Source organism: Rhincodon typus, chromosome 1 (assembly GCF_021869965.1).
Source record: "Rhincodon typus isolate 14 chromosome 1, sRhiTyp1.1, whole genome shotgun sequence".
Taxonomy (NCBI): domain Eukaryota; kingdom Metazoa; phylum Chordata; class Chondrichthyes; order Orectolobiformes; family Rhincodontidae; genus Rhincodon; species Rhincodon typus.
In genome coordinates this window covers 1,167,906-1,192,123 of record NC_063332.1, presented here as the reverse complement: position 1 = coordinate 1,192,123, position 24,218 = coordinate 1,167,906, and the positions used below count along the sequence as shown (strand labels likewise).

General features: G+C 44.6%; 1 protein-coding gene across 1 annotated transcript in view; it reads right to left on the bottom strand.

Moving 5' to 3' along the window:
- LOC109918557 (disintegrin and metalloproteinase domain-containing protein 15-like) overlaps positions 1 to 24,218 on the bottom strand; it is a 63,918-nt gene that overhangs the window by 21,780 nt on the left and 17,920 nt on the right. Inside the window, exons 2-3 of the mRNA XM_048599596.1 lie at positions 12,149 to 12,225; positions 2,231 to 2,309 (exon numbers count right to left, since the gene is read on the bottom strand). Coding sequence (XP_048455553.1) covers positions 2,231 to 2,309; positions 12,149 to 12,225 — 156 coding nt within the window. The remainder of the gene's footprint in view (positions 1 to 2,230; positions 2,310 to 12,148; positions 12,226 to 24,218) is intronic.

The following is a 24,218-nucleotide window of genomic DNA, read 5'->3' as shown; positions in this document are numbered from 1 at the left end:
CTCTCTGCTCCTATGATGCTGCTTGGCCTGCTGTGTTCATCCAGCCCTGCACCTTGTTGTCTCGGATTCTCCAGCATCTGCAGTTCCTACTATCTCTGAGCCAAATTAAACTAATCCCTTTTCCCTGCCCTTGGTCCATATACCTACATTTGTTGCATATTCATGTGCTTATCTAAAAGTCTCTTAAACACCCCTAATGTGTCTGCTTCCACCACTAACCCTGGCAGTGTGTTCCACACTTCTACCACTCTCTGTGTAAAAAAACGTGTCCCTCACATCTCCTTTGAACTTTCCCCCTCTCACCTTAAATGCATGCCCTCTAATTTTAGACATTTCAACTCAGGGAAAAAGATTCTGGTCATCAACCCCATCAATAAATCTCACAATTTTATAGACTTCTATCAAGTCTCCCCTCAACCTCTGCCACTCAAGAGAAAACAACCCAAGTTTTTCTAGCCTCTCCTTATAGCTCATACCCTCTAATCCAGGCAGCATCCTGGTAAACCTCTTCTGCTCTCTCTCCAAAGCTTCCACATCCTTCCTGTAATGTGGCAGCCAGAACTGAATGCAATATTCTAAATGTGGCCTAAACAAAGTCTTACAAAGCTGCAACATGACATCCTGATTCTTGTACTCAATTCCCTGACAAATAAAGGCAAACATGCCATATGCCTTCTTTACCACCCTATCTACTTGCGTGGCCACTTTCAGGGAGCTATGGACTTGAACCCCAAGATCCCTCAGTACATCAATACTGTTCAGGGTCCTGCCATTAACTGTATACTTTTCCTTAATATTTGATCTCCCAAAGTGCAGCACCTCTTACTTGCCCAGATTTATCTCCATCTGCCATTTCTACACCCAGATCTGCAACTGATCTATATCCTGTGACAACTTCCTACACTATCCACAATTCCATCAATCTTTGTATCGCCTGCAAACTTACTGATCCATCCATCTACATTTTCATCCAAGTCATTTATATATATCACAAACAACAGAGATACCAGTATGGATCCCTGTGGAACACCACTAGTCATGGGCCTCCAGCCTGAAAAATACCCTTCCACCACTACCCTCTGCCTTCTATGTGCAAGCCAATTCTGAATCCAAGCAGCCAAGTCACCATGGATCCCATGCATCTTAATCTTCTGGATGAGCTGACCATGAGGGACCTTGTCGAAAGCCTTACAAAAATCCATGTAAACAACTTCTACTGGTCTACCCTCATCGATCACCTTCGTCACCTCCTTGAAAATTTCAATCAAGTTAGTGAGATATGACCTGCCCTGCACAAAGCCATGCTGATTGTCTCCAATTAGGCCATGCCTTTCCAAATGCATGTAAATCCTGTCTCTAAGAATTCTCATCAATAACTTCTCAACCACCGACGCGAGAGTCACTGGTCTGCAGTTTCCTGGATTATCTCTATTTTCCTTCTTGAACAGAGGAACAACATTAGCTACTCGCCAGTCCTCTGGGACCTCTCCAGTGGCTAGTGAGGATACAAAGATCGTGGTTGAGATGCTGCTCCTCCAGTTTGCGCTATGGTTTGCTGGAGCATTGCAGCATGCCGGGAACAGACAAGTAGGCACACAAGCAAGACGCTGTGTTAAAATGACTGGCTACAGGAAGGTCGGGGTCATGCTTGCACGCAGACCGGAGGTGTTCTACAAAACAGTCACCCAGTCTATGTTTGGTTTCTCCGATGTAGAGTAGGCCGTATTGGGTGCAGAGAATACAATGCACAAGAATGGAAGGGTACAGGTGAAATGCTGCTTCACCTATAAAGACTGTTTAGGCCCTTGGATAGTGAGGAGGTGAAGGAGCAGGCATTGCATCTTCTGTGGTTACATGGGAAGGTTGAGGGGTTGGTGTTAGTGGTCGGAGGGAACAATCCCTGCGAAATATAGCCGGGGGAGTGATGGAAGATATGTTTGGTGGTGATGTTCTGCTAGATTTGTCTGAAATGGTGGAGAATGATCCTTTGAATGTGGAGGCTGGTGGGATGAAAAGTGAGAACAAGGGGAACCTGATCACAATAGTGTGAGCGATGGGAAGGGGTGAGGATGGAAGCACAGGTGATAGGTCGAATGTGGTTGAGGGCCCGGTCAAGCACAGTGGGTGGGAAACCATGGTCATGTAAGAAGGAAGCCATTTCAGCAGCACTGTTTTTTACGTCTGAAAGTCCCTGAATTCAGCTCTGTCTCTGCCTGAAGATATTACTCACCATTTCAGTGTCATTCTCTGTCACCAGAGTCCCATTGGAATCATAGTGCGACACCTGGAATCCTCTAGGCAAGAGGAATCTGTGGGAAAAACCAGAATGAAAATGAACAGCAGAGGCACTTCACAGTGCTGTATCCATGGAGGATACACACTGTCTGACCCTGTCAACGAGATACCAGAAGAGATCCAACACAGCAATGTAAGGACAGGGCTACACGGAATTCGCATATCAAAAGCAAGCTATCAAGAGACACAATTATAATGCTGTCCAAGTACAATAATGGATCCTTCAATCATTCCCAGGACTTATTCAGCTCTATATATCTACCTTAAGCTATTTGACTAGGGGAGCCATCACAGATGCTGACTGACGCCCAGATTCCAACTCTTTCACTTCCCAACCAAAGCCTTTAAGCAAGCTAGGCCCAGCTCACTCTGACCAGCTGACCACATTTTTATCTTCATGAGTAACTGAAGTGATTGTAATGAGTCAGCCCGGTGGACCAAACAGAATATGAGTTCCCTGATTGGAGCTGTCCATCTGATCCAATCAGAGAGCCCAGGCTGACAGATATGAACAGGAGTTTCAGGGGTTCTGCTCACTCTAGGAGCTGGCACTGAGGAAGCTGGACCAGGATTTAAAATGTCATGTTGGTGAGGCCTCTCCTGGAATACTGTGTCCAGTTCTGTTTGCCTACCTATGGGAAGGATATTATCCAGCTGGAGAGGGTTCAGAAGAGACTTAACAGTATGTTGTCGGGCATAGAAGGTTTGCGTTATAAAGAAAGGCTGGACAGGCTGGGACGTTTCTCACTGGAGCGTAGGAGTTTGAGAGGCGACCTTATAGAAGTTTATAGAATAATGAGGGATATAGAGAAAGTTAATGGTAGTTGTCTTTTCCCTAGGATGTGGCTTCGAGACTAGGGGGGCACATTTTTAAGATGAGAGGAGAACGATTTAAACATGGGGAGCAATTTTTTTACACAAGGGGTGGTCCAGCTGTGGAATGAACTTCCTGAGGAAGTGGTGGATGTGGGTACAATTACAACATTAAAAAGACATTTGGATATGTACAAGAATAGGAAAGGTTTGGAGGGATATGGGCCAGGAGCAAGCAGCAGGGATTAGTTTAGTTTGGGATTATGTTCAGCATGGACTGGTTGGACCGAAGGGTCTGTTTCCATGCTGTATGCAGGTATAAATAAAGGGTGACTTGGTGATGGGATGCCAGCCTTTGTGGAGTTATTTCAGTGGCGATGAGAGAAAAAAGTATGCCCCTGGACAGATTTGTTCACAAAAGCCATCTTTGAATTGGGGTGTGTATTTGTGGCATTATGCCATTATTTGGGAAGCTGAACTTGTTCAATCTTACCTTCGAAGACTGGGTCCAATATGTGGGAAGAATGTGTTATTTTTTTCCAGGCAAATGACATTGGAGCATATGAGAAACGAGTAGTTCTCCTGACAGCCTGTGGACCTGAAGCTTTTCTAGTTATTAGGAACTTAACATTTCCTGAGGCACCAGATACTAAAACCTTTCAAGAGTTGAAGGAATATTGCAGCCCCAAGTCTCCTCTAATTCAGAGACATTATCGGTTTTACACAGCCATTTGAGGCAATGGCTTTGCGGTATTATCACTGGACTGTTAATCCAGAGACCCAGATAACGTTCTGGGGACGTGGGTTCGAATCTCACCACGGCAGATGGTGGAATTTGAATTCAATAAATATCTGGAATTAAGAATCTAATGATGACCATAAATCCATTGTTGATTGTTGCAAAAACCCATCTGTTTCACTCATGTCCTTTAGGGAAGAAAATCTGCCATCCTTACCTAGTCTGGCCTACATGTGACTCCAGACTCACAGCAATGAGGTTGACTCTGAACTGCCCTCTGGGCAATTAGGGATGGACAATAAATACTGCCTGGTCAGCAACGTCCTCATCCCATTAATGAATAAAGGGAAAAAAAATAGGGAAATCCATATCAGATTTCTGACAAGGTTAAGATGACTGGCAGAGGCATCTGACTTTGGTTTAACCTTTAATGAGATACTGAGAGACTGTTTGGTATGTGGAATTAATGATGTAACCATACAAAAGCTGAAGCCCAACTGGACTTCAAATAGACTCTACAACTGGCTTTGTCATTAGAAAATGCGGCAAGTGGAGCATATGAATTATAGGATATGCCAATGGAAATGGACATCCTTGCCAGTCCGACTGAGCTTGGGGAACACCACTTGAGTGAAGGCAATTGCATAGCCTCACTCAGGTCGTATCTTGAACAGAGGGACTCTAGGTCAGTCCACAACAAAGTCAAGCCTTGGGCAAACAGTTAACATTTTCTTCAGGATCCAGGCCAGCAGACGACTGTATTTACTGCTGGAATGCGGACTCAAGACAGCAAAAGAGTCCCACTGGATGTAAATTGAGTAAGAGAACTCATATCCAGGAGAGTGCACACATTGGAAAGTCCACCCACAGGTGGTTTGGAACGTTAAATTGCTTAGCAACATCCAAATCAGAACCAATCGTAATAAACATCTGGTTAAACAGTCACCTGGTTCTAATGAAGGTCCTTACTGGTATGGCCATCACAATGATTGCAGAGCCTGTTTTTAACAACATTTGTTCTGCACTCCAAACTTTAAATTTGCGTAAGACATTGGCTAGACTGATAATGTATATCAGGGAACCTTTACAGATTAAGGGTACAACTTTGGTTGGTCTCATATGAGTGGTAAAAGGCCTGGGTCCAATCCTGATGGATGAAATTGGTGGAGAAAGATTCATCTTGATTGGGTCAATATTTTTCAATTAGAAAATGACTGCCTGAGTGAAGTCCTAATTAAATACCCAGAGGTTTTTCAGGAAGGTCTAGAGACTATCGAAGAAGCCAAGGTCACCTTGCATGTTGACCTGGAGATAATTCTATGATTCTGTAAGGCCTGCCAAGTGCCTTTTATCTTGCAGGCAAAAGTAGAGGCAGAAATCAGGAGGCTAGAGAGTGAAGGAATCATCAAACCAGAATAGTTTGCTGAATGGGCAACACCAGTGCTACTGACTTTGAAGGCTAACGGGTCGATTCATCTTTGTGGGGATTTCAAGCAAATGGTCAGCTATTACTTGCAGCTGGATAAATACCAAATCCCTTGCATAGAGGGTTTATATACAAAGCTGGCAAGGGGTTGGGCTGTCCTTCATGAAGCTGGACATGAGCCATGTGTTCCTGCAATTGTGGTTAGATGAGGATTCCCAAAAGTATACTACAATTACTACCCATAAGGGTTTGTACCAATATACAAGACTGCCATTTGGGGTATTGTCAGTCTGTGTAACTTTCCAGTGGAGGATGGAGAACATTTTATTTGGGCTACCTGAAGCCATAAGTTTTTTTCTTTATTCATTCATGGGATGAGGGCATCACTGGAGAGGCTGTATTTATTGCCAATCCCTAATTGCCCAGAGGGCAGTTCAGAGTCAACCACATTGCTGTGAGTCTGAAATCACATATAGGTCAGACCAGGTAAGGACCGCAGTTTCCTTCCCTAAAGGACATTAGTGAACCAGATAGGTTTTTCCCAACAATTGGCAATGGATTCACAGTCATCATTAAACCCTTAATTCCAGATATTTATTGAATTCAAATTCCACCATCTGCCGTGGCAGGATTCAAACCAGGATCCCGGGTCTAGGCCCGAAATGTCAGCCTTCCTGCTCCGCTGATGCTGCTTGGCCTGCTGTGTTCATCCAGCTCTACACCTTGTTATCCCCAGAACACTATCTGGGTCTCTGGATTAACAGTCCAGTAATAATATCACTAGGCCATTGCCTTTATCTGGATGACAAGTTAATAATAAAGATAATCAATAAAGAGCATTTGGAGAACTGAGACATAGTGCTTAGACTTTTCTACAAGGTGGGCCATATGCCTTAGTAAGGGGAAAAAAACGTATATTCCAGCCACCCCAAGTGGCCTACTTGGGCTACAGAGTAGACAAGATTGGGTAACACCTGTTGGAAGATACATCTTCCTCACACACAGCCTTACATCTGCTATTCAAAAAGTGTCAGCCTTGGAGATGATCACGTCGCCAAAAAGTAACCTTTAGGGACGTGAAAAAGCAGCTATTGTCATCTGAGGTGTAGGCACAATATGATTCCAAGCAAGAGGTGGTGCTGACATGCGCTGCCTCCCCATACGGTATTGGGGTAGTGTTGACTCACCCCCGTCCAGTGGAGGGGAACACCCAATAGCGTATTGTTCCCATACTTTGGCTGATGCCGAAAGAAGATATGCCCAGATAGAGGTGGAAGGTTTGGTGGTCACCTTTGGTGTGAGAAAGTTCTACCAATACCTTTACAGACATAAATTTGTAATAGTAACATACCACAAGCCCCTGCTAGAACTACTCAGAGAGGATAAGGCTGTGCTGCTCATAGCTTCAGGTTGAATTCAGCGTTGGGCTCTCATCTTAAGTGCGTACAATTACAAGTTGGAACACTCTCCGGGGGGCCCATTAGCTAATGTGGATGCCTGAGCCACTTCCCACTGGCAGATACACCACTGATGGTATATCCCCTAGAAAAATCCGCTCTGGTGTTAAAATTTTTGGATACCCTTCCGGTCACTGCTGACAATCAGATTTTTGACACAGAAAGTTCTTGTCCTGGCAAAACTAAAACAGCTAGTGGTGATGTGGGAAACAACAGGGCCATTGCAACCAGGATTGAAATCTTAATGTATCTGGCAAGACCAGATCCCCGACAGTGATGGCATTTTATTATGAGGTGCAAGTGTGACTGTCCCAAGCAAAGGTCGCTGCCAGATACTGGATGAACTTCACTGGGGTCTTCCAGGGGTTTCCAAGAGGGGGATGGCCAAGATTGGATGTAGACATCCAGTTGGTGGAGCAGTGCCCAGATTGCCAACAAAAATCGTGCCAGCAGCTCTCCCACATTTCTGGGAATGGCCAGGCAAACCTTGGATTCAGTTACATGTCAAATATTTTGGTCCCTTCATGGGCTCAACATTCTTAGTTATTGTGGACACCCATTTAAAGTGGTTGGACGTGCATAGAGTTCATTCGTCAAGCACAGGGACAGCGACAGAAAAGCTGCAAGCATCTTTTGCAATATAGAGGTTCCCACAAGTATTGGCCACAGACAATGGGCCATCATTTATCAGTAGGGAATTCAAACATTTCCTAAAGTCAAATGGCATTCAGCACATAAGTACAGCTCCATACCATCCATCATCCAATGGTCTAGTGGAAAGAGAAATCCAAACGTTGAAGACAGGCTGAAAGAAGCAGCTTGCAGCATTACTCGATACCAGTCATGTGCCACAGGCATCTCAACAATCTACCATCTACAATGAGTCACATGAAGGGACTGAATATTTGAGCAGATTTGCTGATGGCACAAGAATAAGTCGGAAAGTATAGAGCAGCTATTTCGGTTCTGAAATGTACCGCAGGTTCAAATGAGCTATTCAGGAGGGTATTGGATGAAGATGTGGATAGTGATGGTGTTCAGGTATATAGGGAAAAGGCAGGAGATTGGCACTAGGTAATGTTGCCTGTTTAAAGAGTCGGTACAGGTATAATGGGCCGGATGGCCTCCTCCAGCACCACAGTAATTGTGTGATTCTGCAGTTTTCTATACAGAATCCAGATGCAAAGTATTGACCGTAAACCTCAGCTATTCTGGATCCACAAACAGATTGCAACTTTGGCCCCAAATGGATCCTATTGCTTCCCTGGTTATTTTCTTGTTCCTCATATCATTATAAACCACATTTGAATTTTCCTAATTTTAACCCAGCAGTGTTTTTTATCTTGCCTCTTCATTCTCCTAATTTATGTTTTTAACAATACCCTGCACTTTCTCTATTCCTCTCGGATATCTGCTGTTTTGAGCCCTTAATATTTGCCATAAGCTTTTTTTTTATCCTTATCCAATCCTGTGCATCATCAAGGGCTTTCTCACAGTTCGCTTTTATGAGAATATTGGCCCACACTCTCGCAATTCCCTTTTGTACTAGGTCCTGCACTTCCCCCTCTCTTGTCGAGCTTTCCAGGTGCTGCGTTGCAAAGCTCTCCTGGACATATATAGGTTCAGAATTCTGACCCCGCTAAGCCTTTCACACTTTGTCCATCCCAATTCACGGTGGGGACATTGAAATCCCTACAATTATTACCCTGTGATTTTACCACTTGAAATATTTAAAAAATTCATTTCTATGCATTGCTGGCTTGTCAGCATTTATTCCCCATTCCTTGTTGCCTTTGAGAAAGTGATGGGGAACTGCCTTCTTGAACTGCTGCAGTACATGTGCTGTGAGTTGATCCACAATGCCCTTAGAAAGGGAATTCCAGGATTTTAACCCAGTGTCAGTGAAGAAACGGTGATATATTTCCAAGGATTCAAGATGGCGTTGACGCCTGGCGATTCTTTACAAGCTCCCTGCAGCAGATCTTTTTCTATCATTTCTTATAACAGTTCTACACTTTTAAAACTAAATTATGTTGATCTTGCTTTGCGTACCTCCTGTGCAGTGTAACTTTGTATGCCTCACTTTAGTCTAAGCACCTCATGATCTGTATGTCCTTATTTGCTTGGGGAAGTGATAGCCTAGTGGTATTATCACTAGACAATAATTCTGGGGGCACTGGTTCAAATCCTACCATAGCAGATGGTGCAAATTGAATTCAATAATATATCTGGAAATAAGAATCTAATGATGAAATGAATCAATTGTTGTTTTAAATAAAAAAACCCACCTGGTTCACTAATGTCCTTCAGGAAAGGAAACTACCATCCTTACCTGGTCTGGCCTACATATGATTCCAGATCTACAGCAATGTGGTTGACTTGAAACCTCCCTCTGGGCAATAACGAGAAATGCCCTCATCCTGTGAATAAAGAAAAGAAAGTCTGCCTGTACTGCTCACAAAACAAAACTTTTCACTGTACCCAGGTTCTTGTGACTACAATAAATTAAATCAAAAATCAGGGTGAGAGTGGCTTGGAGGGGAACTTGCAGGTGGTTGTGTTCCTATGTAACTGCTGCCCTTCATCTTCTAGATGGAAATGGTCTTGGGTTTGGAACTTGCTGCTTAAGGATCTTTGGTGAATCTCCTCAGATCATTTTGTAGATAATACACACTGCTGCAACTGAGCATTGGTTGTGAAGAGTTTGTGGATGTGGTGCCATTCAAGCGGGCCGCTTTGCCCTGGATGGTATCAAGCTTCTTGAGTGTTGTTGGGGCTGCACTCATCCAGGCAAGTGGCGAGTATTCCATCACACTCCTGACTTGTATCTTGTAGATGGTGGACAGGCTTTGAGGAGTCAGGAGATGAGTTACTCACTGCAGTGTTCCCAGCTTCTGACCTGTTCTTGCAACCACCGTTTTTATGTGGTGAGTCCTGTTGAGCTTCTGGTTAATAATAATTCCCAGGATGTTGACAGTGGGGGATTCAGTGATGATAACACCATTGAATGTCAAGGGGTGGTGGTTAGATTGTCTCTTATTGGTGATAATCATAGCCTGGCATTCGTGTGCTGTGAATGTTACCTGCCACTTGTCAGCCCAAGCCTGGATATTGTGCAGATCTTGTTGCATTTGAACACGGACTGCTTCAGTATCTGAGGAGTTGTGAATGGTTTTGAACATTATGCAATCATCAGTGAACATCCCCACATCTGATCTTATGATGGAGGGAAGGTCATTGATGAAGTAGCTGAAGATGGTTAAGCCAAGGACACTACCCTGAGGAACATCGCAGAGATGTCCTGGAGCTGAGATGATTGACCTCCAACAGTCACGACCATCTTCCTGTGTGCCAGGTATAACTCCAATCAGCACAGACTTTGCCCCCTGATACCCATTGATTCCAGTTCTGCTTGGCCTCCTTGATGTCACACTCGGTTGAATGCAGCCTTGATGTCAAGGGCTGTCCCTCTCACCTCACCAGCAAAAGATCTGTCTCTATCTCTTCCTGATTTGGGGTGGCATGGTAGTTCAGTGGTTAGCACTGCTGCCTCACAGTACCAGGAACCCAAGTTCAGTTCCACCCTCGGGAGACTAACTGTGTGGAGTTTGCACATTCTCCCTGTGTCTGTGGGGGTTTCCTCCCACAGTCCAAAGATGTGCAGATTAGGTGGATTGGCCATGCAAAATTGCCTGTAGTATCCAGGGATGTGTAGGTTAGGTGGGTTAGCCATGGGAAATGCAGGGATAGGGTAGATGGGTGAGTCTGGGTGGGATCCTCTTCAGAGTCAGTGTGGACTTGTTGGTCTGAATGGCCTGTTCCCACACTGTAGGGATTCTATGATTGTGTGTAAATTTGGTCTCCTTGTTGAAGGAAGGATGTCAGTGCATTGGAGGAGATCCATGAGGTTGATACCTGGAATGAGTGTTTTGTTTGAACAGTTTGGGCTTGTTTCCAGAAGATTCTAGTTTTGGGCAAAGTTAACTTCACTGTCATGAGTCAGAAACTGTTGACAGGAATCCTGGGAAATCTCCAGAACACACAGCAACCATCAGGAAGCTACTGTGGACGGGACTGAGAGGTGCTTTGTTGAGCATTTCAGGTATTCGTCCAGATTTCCAGCATTTGCTGTAGTTTGGGATAACCTGTGAATAGCTAAAAGAACGAAAATTGAAAGGACAACACAGTGTGGGCCTGTAGGAATACAGCAGGCCAGGCAGCATCAGAGAACTAGGAAAGTTGACGTTTCGGGTCAGAACTCTTCTTCAGAAATGGGAAGCGGAAAGGGAGCTAGGAAGTAAATAGAGAAGCGGGGTGGGGCTGGGGAAGGTAGGCGGGATGGTGATAGGTGAGTGCAGGTCGGGAGTGGTGGGGATTGGTCAGTGAGGTGGGAGGAGCGGATAGGTGGGAGAGAAGATGGACAGGTTGTGTCAAGTCAAGGAAGCGGGGATGAGAGGGAGGCTTGTCATGGGATGAGGCCAGGGATGGGGAAATTTTAAAACTGGCTAATTCCATGTTTAGCCCATCGGGCGGTAGGCTCCCGAGGTGGAATATGAGGTAATGCTCCTCCAGTTTAAGGGTGGTGTCATTGTGACACTGGAAGAGGCCCAGGATAGGCATGTCACCCAGAGAGTGGGAGGGGGAGTTAAAATGATTGGCGACCAGAAGATGTTGTTGTTTGTCACGTACAGAGCGCAGATGCTCTACAAAGCGCTCTCCAAGTCTGCGCTTGGTCTCACTGATGTAGAGGAGGCCACAGCAGATACAGGAGACCAAGTTGATTGATGTACAGGTGAACCCCTGTCTGTATTGTGAGGTTTGTTTTGGGCCTTGAATGGAAGTGAGGGGGGAGGTGTAGGGGCAGGTGCTGGGGGAGCCAGGGTTAGTGGGGAGTGTGGAGCGGACGAGGAAGTTGGGGAGTGGGTCCTACGAAAGGCAGATATCACCATCCCACCTACCCTTCCCAGCCCCACCCCTCTTCTCTATTTATTTTCCAGCTCCCTTCCCCTCCCCATTTCTGAAGAAGGGTCCCGGCCTGAAACGGCAAGTTTCCTGCTTCTCTGATGCTGCCTGGCCTGCTGTGTTCCTCCAGCCCCACACTGTGTTGTCTCTGACTCCAGCATCTGCAGTTCTTGCTATCTTAAAATCAAAGGGAGCTGTTCAAATCAGATCTATCTAGAATGCCAAACCCCAACCCATTTACAACCACAGTGGTCTTAAAAAAATGAAAGCAGTAAAATAAAGTCCTTTCATTGAGGGTTTGTCAAGGAAGTGGGATTCATTTTGTGCATTTTTCTCCAGTGGTGACTGGGAAACCGTTGATTGAATTGAAACACTGCTCTCTGACCCCATGCACAGATTGGACAGAGTTTAACACAAACCCAGAATTCTCCATTCCACAATGAAACACTCACTCACCTATTCCGGTCGAGGTCTAGTGTTAAATCCTTTCCCTCTAGAATCACTGAGATCCTGATGTGGCTTGGATACCATGCCTGTGCAGGGAACAAAGAATTCCTCAAAATTAGACTGAGGTTCTCACTGACAGTCCCTACTCACAGTCATTCCTTCAAAATTGGCATCTTTAAACACTTGGCTATCTCCAACATGAGGACCTCTACCAAACTAGTAACTTCCATCTGGACTGACCACAGGTTCATGAGGTAGTGCAGAAGGAGGACATTCAGCCTGATAGGGCTGCCCATAGCTGAGCAGCACCAAATGGCCAACGACTGCTCATGGCTATTGCGGCAGAACATGGCTGACAGTACTTAGAGGGCTTGGGAAAATATTTGGTTAATGTAATCTTCACAAGTATGCAGCTGCAGTTATTTATGCATAAGACAAAGGTAACAACATGTCGCACTGCATTTAATGAATGAATCTCTCTTTAATCAATCTGTTACAATACTAATGGTAGGTTTTAGTTGAGATCCTTCAAATAATCATAACCAGAGGGTGCTGAGACATCGGTCGTTTGTATTCTGGGAGTCGACTTCGCAGTCGGCGTGGGTGTGAAAGATATCACGGGAGAACCTGTTGTTAAGGAATGGTTAGCCCCAAACATTGCGTCACTGCAGTGTTTCCATCCCTCCCTCCTCTTCTAACAAAAAAAATGGAGGGAACATCGTGGGAGGGAGATTGGCAGCAAGAGTTTCAAAGGAGTGTGAGCCTAAACAGATCCCGGAAACTGTTGTTGGTGAGTAACAGGTAAGATTTGAGAAGTTGTTATCAGAGCAGAGAGCACCAGCTGCTTTGAACTAGTATTAAAAGAATTTAACATTGTGAGGATTAATTAACTTAAAGGGATAAGACATGGCAGGAGAGCTCCAAGTTACAGTCTGGTCCTCTTGCTCAATGTGGGAAGCCAGGCACATTTCCAGTGGTGACTTGCATGTGTGCAAAAAGTGTCTCCAGCTGCAGCTCCCGGAAGCCTGAGTTTCAGAGTTGGAGCGGTGGCTGGGGACACTGTGGAGCATTCACGAGGCAGAGAATATCATGGATACACCACAGGCTCAAAATCCACAGGCAGGAAGGGAATGTGTAACCACCAGGCAGAACAGGAGGGCTAGGCAGAGAGTGCAGGAATCTCCTGTAGCTATTCCCCTAGAAAACAGGATGACCGTTTTGGATAATGTTGATATCAGGGGATAACAGCAGCCGCCAAATTCGTGGCACCATGGTTGACTCTGCTGCAGAGGGAGGGGAAAATAGGCATAGAACTGCTACAGTTATAGGGGATTCAATCGTAAGGGGAATAGACAGACGTTTCTGTGGCCACAAATGAAAGTCCAGGATGGTGTGTTTCCTCTCTGCTGCTGGGGTCCTGGATATCTCGGAGGGGGAGGGCGAATAGTTGTGGTACACACTGATACTAATGACATAGGTAAAAAATTGGATTAGGTCCTAAAAGCAGAATATAGAGAACTAGGAAGAAAGTTAAAATGTAGGACCTCAAAGGTAGTCTATCTCAGGATTACTGCAAATAGCAGGAGCTAGTCAGAGTAGAAACAGCAGGATAGACAGGGTGAACACATGGCTGAAAAGATGGTGTGAGGGGGAGGATTTCAGATTTGGGACCAGTTTCAGGGGAGGTGAGACCTGTACAAATTGGGTGGATTACGCCTGGGCAGGACGGGGACTGATGTCCTTGGTTGGTGTGGGGGAGGGGAGCGGCTGTGTGGTGATACTTGACAGAGTGGTTGGGGAGTTGGGGAGGGTTTAACTACTATAGCAGGGGGATGGGAACCAGATGAGTAGGGCAGTAGATGCAGTAATTGAAGGAGAGGTAGAAACCAAGACAAACAGTAACGGGGGAGGTGGTCTGAAAGGATGTGTTTCAAAGCAAGAAGTATACTAGGCAAGGGAGATGAACTTAGAGCTTTGGTCAATACTTGGAACTATGACATTACTGGAATTACAGAGACTTGGCTGAAAGAGGGACAGGACTGGCAGCTGAACGTCCCAGGACTGTAAAAGGGGTGAGGGAATTGCATTACTGGTGAAGGAGTATCTCACAGCTGTACTGAGGGAGGATACATCAGAGGACTCATGCAACGAGGCAATATAGGTAGATCTCAGGAATAGGAAATGCAAAATCACAATATTGGGGGTATACTACAGGCCTACCAACTGCCAGCGGGAGATAGAGGAGAGAATATGTAGACAGATTTTGGAAAGATGTAAAAACAGTAGGGTTGTTGTGGTGACTGTTGTATTGACTGGGACTCATATGTGCTCGGGGCTTGTATGGGGCAGAATTTGTAAGGACCATTCAGGAGGGTTTCTTGACACAATACATAAACGGTTTAAATAAAAACCAAAAGAACTGCAGATGCTGTAAATCAGGAACAAAAACAAAGTTGCTGGAAAAGCTCAGCAGGTCTGGCAGCATCTGTGAAGGAAAAAACAGAGTTAACGTTTTGGGTCCGATGACCCTTCCTCAGAACCCATGTAAACAGTTTAAGTCGGGAAGGGTTATACTGGACCTGGTTTTAGGAAATGAGCCTGGCCAGGTGAGTGAAGTTTCAGTGGAGGAGTATTTTGGGAGTAGTGACCATAACGCGGTGAGTTTTAAGAATCTCATGGATTAGGATAACAGCAGTCCTTGGGTGAAGGAGTTAAAATTGAGGAAGGCAATCTACAACAATATTAGGCATGAACTGGAGAATTTTGATTGGAGGGTAAATCCACATCGGACATGCGGGAGTATTTCAAATGCAGTTGATAAGATTTCAGGAGTGGCACGTTCCTGTGAGAATGAAGCATAAGTATGGGAAGTTATGGGAACCTTGGATGACCAGGGATGTCATAACTTTGGTCAAAAAGAGAAAGGAAGCATTCGTAAGGTCGAAGAGGATGGGAACTGATGAAGTCCTTTAAGTATATAAAGGAAGTAGGAAAGACTTAAACAAAGAATTAGCTGGGCTAAAAGGGATCATGAAAAGTCATTAGTATACAGGATTAAGGAGAATCCCAAGGCTTTTTATACATATATAAAAAGCAAGAGGGTAGCCTAGGAAAGCATTGGCCCACTCATGGACAAAGGAAGTAATCTATGTGGAGCCAGAAGAGATAGGTGAGGTCTTCAATGAATACTTTCTGTCAGTATTCACCAAAGAGAAGGAACTGATGGAGGATGATCTCAGGGAAGGGAGTGTTGAGTTTCTAAGCCAAGTGGCTAATAAAAAGGAAGAGATGTTGTGCATCTTAAAAATTATTAAGATAGATAAGTCACCGGGTCCTGATGGAATCTATCCCAGAATATTGAGAGAGGCAAGAGAGCAAATTGCTGGAGTATCGACAGACATCTTTGTATCCTCTTTGACCACACATGAGTTCCCAGAGGACCGGAAAGTACCAATGTTATCCCATTGTTTAAGAAGGGTGACAGGGATAATCCAGAAAATTACAGGCCTACAAGCCTCATGTTGGTGGTAGGGAAATTATTGGAAAAGATTCTCAGGGATAAGATCTGTACGCATTTGGAAGCAAATGGACTTATTAGTGATAGACAGCATGGTTTTGTGCAGGGGAGATCATGTCTCACTAACTTGATCATGCTTTTTGAGGAAGCGACAGAGATGACTGATGAGGGAAAAGTTGATGTTGTCTACATGGCCTTAGTAAAGCCTTTGACAAGATCCCTCATGGCAGACCGGTACAAAAGATTAAGTCACATAGTATCGAAGTAAGCTGGCAAAATGGATACAGAACTGACTTAGTCACAGATGACAGAGGGTAGAGGTGGAAGGATGCTTTTTGGAATGGAGGGTTGTGACTAGTGGTGTTCAGCGATCAGTGCTGGGAACTCTGCTGTTTGTGGTCTACATAAATGATTTGGAGGAAAACATAACGAGTCTAATTAGTAAGTTTGTGGATGATATGAAGATTGGCGGAGTTGCAGATAGTGAGGAGGATTATCAGAGAATACAGCAGGATATAGATCAGTTGGAGGCATGAGCAGAAAAATGGTAGATGAAGTTTAAATCGGACAAATGTGAGGTGATGCATTTTGGAAGGTCAAGTACAGGTGGTAATTATACAGTGAACGGCAGAACTGTTAGGAATATTGACATGCAGAGAGATGTGTGTGTGTAGGTCCACAGATCACTGAAGGTGGCAGTGCAGGTGGATAAGGTAGTTAAAAAGGCCTAAGGTATGCTTGCCTTCATTGGAAGGGGCATTCAGTATAAGAATAGAAAGGTTTTGCTGCAACTTTCTAGAACTTTAGTTGGGCCACACTTGGAATATTGTCTACAGTTCTGGTCACCAGACTACCAGAAGGATATGAATGCTTTGGAGAGGGTACAGAAAAGGTTTACCAGGATGTTGCCTGGTATAGGGGATTTTAGCTATGAAGAAAGGTTGGATAAACTGGGTTTGTTTTCACTGGAACGCAGGAGGTTGTGGGGCAACCTATGTTTAGATTATGAATGGCATGAGTAGAGTGAAAAGTATGAGGCTTTTTCCCAGAATGGAGGGATCAATTGCTAGGGGTCACAGGTTCAAGGTGCTGTGGGGGAAGTTTAAAAGAGATGTGTGAGGCACGTTTTTTACACAGAGGGTCGTGAGTGCCTGGAATGCGTTGCCAGAGGTGGTGGTGGAAGCAGACACAATAGCAGCATTCACCTTAAAATCTCTCACTTAAAACTATGCCCTCTAGTTTTGGACTTCCCCACTCCGGGGAAAACACCTTGACTATTCACCCTATCCATGCCCCTCAGGATTTTATAAACCTCTGTAAGGTCACCCCTCAGCCTCCAACGCTCCAGGGAAAATAGCCCCAGCCTATTCAACCTCTCCCTATGGATCCTGTAAGTGAAGACAGTTTTAGTATAGAAGGGCAAAATTTGTTGGCGCAGGTCTGGAGGGCTGAAGGGCCTGTTCCTGTGCTGTATTTTAGTTTGTTCTTATATAGATTCCGCAGTAATTATAGATTCACCTATATACAAAAAAAACCCACTAAAAACATTAGAGGAAAAGGTTCACATAAAATTATGAGAGCCAACTAGTCTCAGACAGTAAAAGCAGTCCCCACATCACTCCAGGGTGAAATGATTCATAGCTACAGAAACTAGCAGACATTGGAATGTGCAGTGAAGAAACGCACTGCAAGGCACCCAAGGATAAAGATAGGCGTGCCTTTACAACACAATGAGAAAGAAACTGCTCACAATTCATTAGCTGAAGAATTCTCACATTAGGTGTAACCATATAACTTCGTTGGAACTGGTATTATAACAATATTCTTTTGTATTTCCTGTATTGAGGTTAATAAGGAATTTAAAGGTCCTTAAGTGATAGGCAGGTATCCAATTACTTGGCAGTTAACACGATGCAACTGGCTAAATGCCTGGGCAGGAATGTACTTCGATACATTGTCCTTTGGGAAAAGTGCCAAGAAGGGAGATAAGAGTGCCTGCAAAACATCATGAGAGCACAGAGGACCAGGGGTTGACCACAAGCTTGTATGTAGTTAATTAATATGATTGGTTTGTAAATGATTAAAGGCAAGAGGAAACAAATTTATAGAAATGTATCTTTTCCTTTGCTTGGTGATGATCTCTCTGGATTTTCAGAGGGTTTCTTCCCATCAATCTAATTTTAATAAACTCTTTGATGCTGGAAGTGAACTCCTGGGTCTCGAGAGAATCATTTGGTCATTCCACCGCAACAATTTGGCGCTGTGAGCAGGGTATAGGAAGCGGGACCACTGACAAGTGAGTAGTCAGGTCACATACTTTGTATTCATTGTGATCTGTCTGCCTGGCTTGCTCGGAGCTCTGGGCGACTGCCCCCGTACCCAAATCTAAATTGGGTTCACACAGTCTCAAAGAGTGGGAATACCAGGATAGCGAGTGATGTAGCCAGTGGTCAATCACAATAACCTGAAGCAGCGGAGGGTTAAGCCCTCCGGGGCGGGTCAAGTCAATATGACGACAGTCTGTAGGTGTGGACCTCTGGATTGGTCATTGTGATAGTACTTGGGCAAACCGGCCCAAACTGAGGTTAATCAAAGGGTGATGAACCTGACATTGATGTATTTTGGTGCTGGTGCATAGTTGCTACCCAGAGCTCTGGCTGGCAAGCAGCCTCTGGGATGGGCTGATTAACTGATGAGCACCATCTCCTCCAGAGGGGACTGGAGGAGTCTGGTTTGGCTACTCATATGGTAGGACGTAATCTGATGTGTATGAGTGTAGGCGTGGCGATTTGTTTTTATTCATTCACATCACTGGCTAGGCAGCATATATTGTCCATCCCTAATTGCCCAGTGGGCAGTTAAGAGTCAACCACATTGCTCTGGGTCTGGAGTCACATGCAGGCCAGACCAGGTAAGGATGGCAGTTTCCTTCCCTAAAGGACATTTGTGAACCAGATGGATATTTCCAACAATCAACAATGAATTCACCATCATCATTAGACTCTTAATTACCAATTTACACTGAATTCAAATTCCACCATCTGCCATGGTTGGCTTTGAACCTGGGTCGCCAGAACATTACCTGGGTACTGGATTAATAGTCCAGTGATAATACCACCCCTGGTGATGTATATGGAATTGATGAGTGTATGCGGAGTTTCGTTCCGCACAGCAGGCAAGGATCAGACCCCGGGTGTAGAGTTAATTGTTATAATTTTTTTTGAGTTGTGGATCCTGGAGACTTGCCCACTCGTTACCCTACTATACCTAGAAATAATAGCCATTAAAAAATTAATACTTCGAGCTCACGTCGAATTAAAGAGAACTACTTCAGTCAGCAGATATTTGTCACAGCTGAGATTTACAGAAACTACCCATAAATGGCTGTTGTTGTTTTATTATTCATTCCCAGGGTGTTTCTGGCTGGGCAGCATTTATTGCCCATCCCTAATGGGCAGTTCCGAGTCAACCACATTGCTGTGGGTCCAGAGTCACATGGAGGCCAGTTTCCTTCCCTAAAGGACATTAGTGAATCAGATGGGTTTTTCCACCAATCAACAATGGATTCACAGTCATCATTAGACTCTTAATTCCAGATACTTTATTGAATTCAAATTCCAACATCTGCCATGGCAAGATTCAAACCTGGGTCCCCAGAACATTATCTGGGTCTCTGGATTAACAGTCCAGCGTTAATTCCACGAAGCCATCGCCTACCCTAAAGTACATCTGAGGTGGTCGTCCCACCACAGGTGAATGGACAGGATGAGGAAGCAAGTCGTGCAGAATTCCCTTGGGGCCTGCTCACAACTCAGCTTTCTATTCCAGAATCTGAGGAGGGCGCTGGAGTGCAGTCAGAGCCAAGGTTTCTTGCACCACAAGCAGCCTGGCTATCCAGGACGGGAGGAAGAAGAAAGCAGTGGTGATAGTGGTCAGGAATTCACGAGTTAGAGACAGGTGTTTTGGGTGGCATGTGGCTCAATGGTTAGCACTGCTGCCTCACAGCATCAGGGACTTGGGATTGATTTCAGCCTAAAGTAACTGTCTGTGGAGATTTCACATTCTCCCGGTGTCTGTGTGTATTTCCTCCCACAGTCCAAAGATGTGCACATTAGATGGATTGGCCATGTTATATTGCGCAGAGATGTGCAAGATGGATAGGTTAGCCATGGAAAATTGTCCCATACTGCCCAATGATGCACAGACTTGGTGGATTATCTATGGGAAATTGTCTATAATGTCCAGAGATATGCAGGCTGTGTGAGTTAGCTATGGGAAATTGCCACCTAGTGTCCGGGGATGTGCAGGCTCGGTGGATTAGCTATGGGAAATTACCACCTAGTGTCCGGGGATGTTCAGGCTCAGTGGATTAGCTATGGGAAATTGCCCTGTACTGTCCAGGGGTGTGCAGGCTGGGTGGCTTAGCTATGGAAAATTATCCCACAGTGTCCAGGGATGTGTAGGTTAGGTGAATTTGCCATGGGAAATGCAGGGTTACAGGGAAACAGTAAGGGGGTGAGCTGGTGTGGAGCTGTTGGGCTGAATGGCCTGTTTCCACACTGTAGGGATTCTATGACTCGTGCCTTGTAGATGTTGGGCAGACTTTAGCGAGTCAGGAGGTAAGCTACTTACCGCAGTATTCCTAGCCTCTGACCTGAAATGCTAGCCTGGCGTTTTCGTGGTGCAGAGGTTACTTGCCACTTGTTGGTCAAAGCCTGGATATTGTCTAGATCTTGTTGCACTCGGCCATGAACTGCTTTAGTATCTGACGAGTTGCGAATGGTGCTGAACATTATACAATCGTCAGCAACATCCCCAGTTCTGACCTTATGATGGAGGGAAGGTCATTGATGAAGCAGCTGAAGATGGTTGGGCCTAGGACACTACCCTGAGGAACTCCTGCAGAGATTTCCTGAAGCTGAGATGACTGACCTCCAACAACAACGACCATCTTCCTATGTTCCAGGTATGACTCTAACCACCAGAGAGTTTGTCCCCTGATACCCATTGATTCCACTTTTGCTAGGGCTCCTTGATGCCACACTCAGTTGAATATAGCCTTGATGTCAAGGACTATCACTCTCACTTCACCTCTGGAATTCAACTCTTTTGTCCATGTTTGAACCAAGGTTGTAATGAGGTCAGGAGCTGAGTGGCCCTGGCAGAACCCAAACTGGGCGTCACTGAGCAGGTTATTGCTGACCAGGTGCTGCTTAATAGCACTGTTGATGACACCTTCCATCACTTTCCTGATGATCAAGAGTAGATGATGGGGCAGTAATTGGCTGGATCAGATCTGCCCTGCTTTTATGTACAGGGCATACCTGAGCAATTTTCCGAATTGTTGAGTCGATGCTAGTGCTGTAACTGTACTGGAACAACTTGGCTAGGGGTGCGGCAAGTCCTGGAGTACAAGTCTTCAGTACTATTGCCAGAATGTTGTCAGGGCCAGTAGCCTTTGCAGTATCCAGTGGCTCCAAATGTTTCTGTGATATCATGTAGAGTGAATCAAATTGGCTGAAGACTGGTGTCTGTAATGCTGGGGACCACTGGAGGAGGCTGGGATGTTAATTATCCTTTTCTCATTACAGAATACTTGATCCAAAACAAGATACTACTCTAGAAAACCATGTCAAAGACACCCTAGAACTCTGAAATAAGTTAATATTTATAGAGTGGCTCACTGTGTTCCAGTTCCGGTTTTGCTGAAAGAACAGGTTTTATAATCCGGGGCCTTTATGGGATTAATGAACCTGTTCTTTTGTACAAATATAATTTACAAAGTGGCTTGATACGCACTAGGCAGTAACAAAAACAAAGTTGCTGGAAAAGCTCAGCAGGTCTGGCAGCATCTGTGGAGGAGAAAACAGAGTTAACGTTTCGGGTCCGGTGACCCTTCCTCAGAACTGATGGTGGCTGGGAACAAGTCAGTTTATATGCAGAAAATAGGGAGGTGGGTGGGGTAGGGAGTAAACCATTAAATAGAGCCCAAAGAGAGAGAAAGACAGTTGGACAGATGAAGGGGTTGCTAACGATCAGGCTGGGACTGATCAGGCAGTACCTGCTCACATAATCTGGACAGGCCTCATACCTTTCAAGCCAATCCCAAAGGGTTGCTAAAATTGAAACACAATTCTTTCACCACATGAACCCAGAACCCATTTCAAATATTTGTATCAATTTCATGGTCATTTCATGCTAAAGTTCTGATGAAAGATCAAATTGACCCGAAAGGTTTACTCTGCCTTTTTCCCAGTATCCTGCTTGACCTGTTGAGTTTTCCCAACTTTCTTTATTTGTATAGCAGATATCACACTATTTAGATTTATGTTGGTAATTCAAATCCATCTTTTCATAGTTTCAGTTTGCCACACTCCCCTACTATGAAAGCAGTATTTCCTTGTCTCCATTCCTGACCTTTCTGAAAAGCCTTGTTACAACTCATTTTCAAACTGCAAACCCGTGCTTTACCTGGATTTGTTTTCAAAAGCACCTTTTACACAGCACAGGTCTCCTTTCACTTCATTACCATCCTGACTCTCATGGTACATCGTTAGGTATGCCTTTTTCTGACGTGTATGCCAGTATTTCTTTAGCAACAATATTCACTGTCTGATTTATTTCCTTCATCGCTGGGTCTTTCCTCAATGGACATAATCGAGTGCAATTAATTACAATTACATCACTCAAGAAACTTGACATCATCCAGGCTAAACCAGCCCACTTGATTGGCACCACATCCACAAGCATTCACTCCCTCAACCACTGATACTCAGTATCAGCAGTGAGTGCTATCTACAAGATGCAGCGCAGAGATTCACCAAAGTTCCTCAGACACCTCCTTCCAAACCCACGGCCACTTCCATCTAGAAGGGCAAGGGCAGCAGATACATGGGAACACCACCAAACTCAAGGTCCCCTCCAAGCCAGTCACCATCCTGACTTGGAAATATATCGCCATTCCTTCGTCGTTGGGTCAAGATCCTGGAATTCCCTCCCTCAGGCCATTCTGGATGTTGGGGCAGCCCCTGGTCAGAGATAGTACAAAATGGCCACGCAATGGCATAAAAACAACTGCAATAACAGAATTAGCTTGCCTGATCCAGCATTAGAGTGAGGTCATAGGTTAGCACAATGGTAGCTTTGAGAAGGAGTTATCCTAAGTAATAGGGTCTACTTTGAACAAAGAATCATACAAGCTAATAAACAGGGAGTTCTGTAAAAACAACAGCTGCAGATGTCTGTAAAGGATAGTCTGATAAGAGATGTCTGGGAACAGACAGCCTGAAGTTTGTAGAAGAATGATCCCACAATAAAAGAGACAAATTATAAGGATAAGGTCATGTCTTGTAAAAACCCTAGGAAATCAGAAAAGTTGATTGAGCTGGGAAAGTGCATTGTATTCATTGCTATCCCTATCAAATTCTGTTACTCATATTACAATTTCTCACTGTCCTAACCACAGGAGATACAAAAGGAAGTTAGTTCTTACTATAATAGCTATAAGATTCATAATATTAATTCTGCTATAAAGTTAGTTATATGTAAAGTTTTATGTTTACACCTACTGTTAACATTCTTTAGCTAATGAGTTGTGAGCAGCTCCTTTCTCATCTGATCTTAGAGGGTCAGGTAGGCACTGCCCCTCTATCTTGCAACTGCATTATAGCTCATTTTAGTCACATGCTGTCTTTTAAGATGAAATTTGCTGACTCTGAATATTCTACACTAATTCTTTTACATAATATGACAACATTTGCATAGTAAGATCCCAAGGACTGATGGTTACAAAGTCTGGTAAACATCATGAGATCATGGGGAACCTAGGGCTGTCTACAGGGGTGTCCATCATTGATCAGGCGTTTCACACAATTGGATGTATAGATAAAGGGGAGAGGAACAATAACAATGTTGCATGTAATTATTGTAACTTGAAATGTATAAAAGTGCTGTATCCCACTGGGGAAATCAGAGCGTCATTGACCGTTCTTCCAATCTGAGCTGAATATTAAGAGGGCAACAAGGCCCCACGTACTGGCCAGATTTGGAGTGGTCTCTGACCTCTCCTACAAATGTGGTAAAGAGCTCGAATAAAGATTAACTGTACTTCTGACCACAGAATTCGGGCCTGCTCTTTGACATCTCTCCCCAACAATGGGCTTACCCACAGCAGGTGGACTGCAGCGGTTCGAGAAGGCAGCTCACCACCAACTTCTCAAAGACAACTAGGGACGGGCAATAAATGCTGGCACAGTCAGCGTTGCCCACATCCTATGAGTTCTGAGGAAGGGTCACTGGACCCGAAACGTTAACTCTGTTTTTCCTTCACAGATGCTGGCAGACCTGTTGAGCTTTTCCAGCAACTTTGTTTTTGTTGCCACATCCTATGATGCTGACTGTTTGGTGGCTTGAGTGTAATTACTTGTAATAAGTAATAATTCTGGTCTATTACAGAAACATGGTCCACGCTTTCGACCATACTGGATGTGATAATCAGACAAATTGGGGAACAATTGTGAGATAACAAGGTGTAGAGCTGGATGAACACAGCTGACCAAGCAG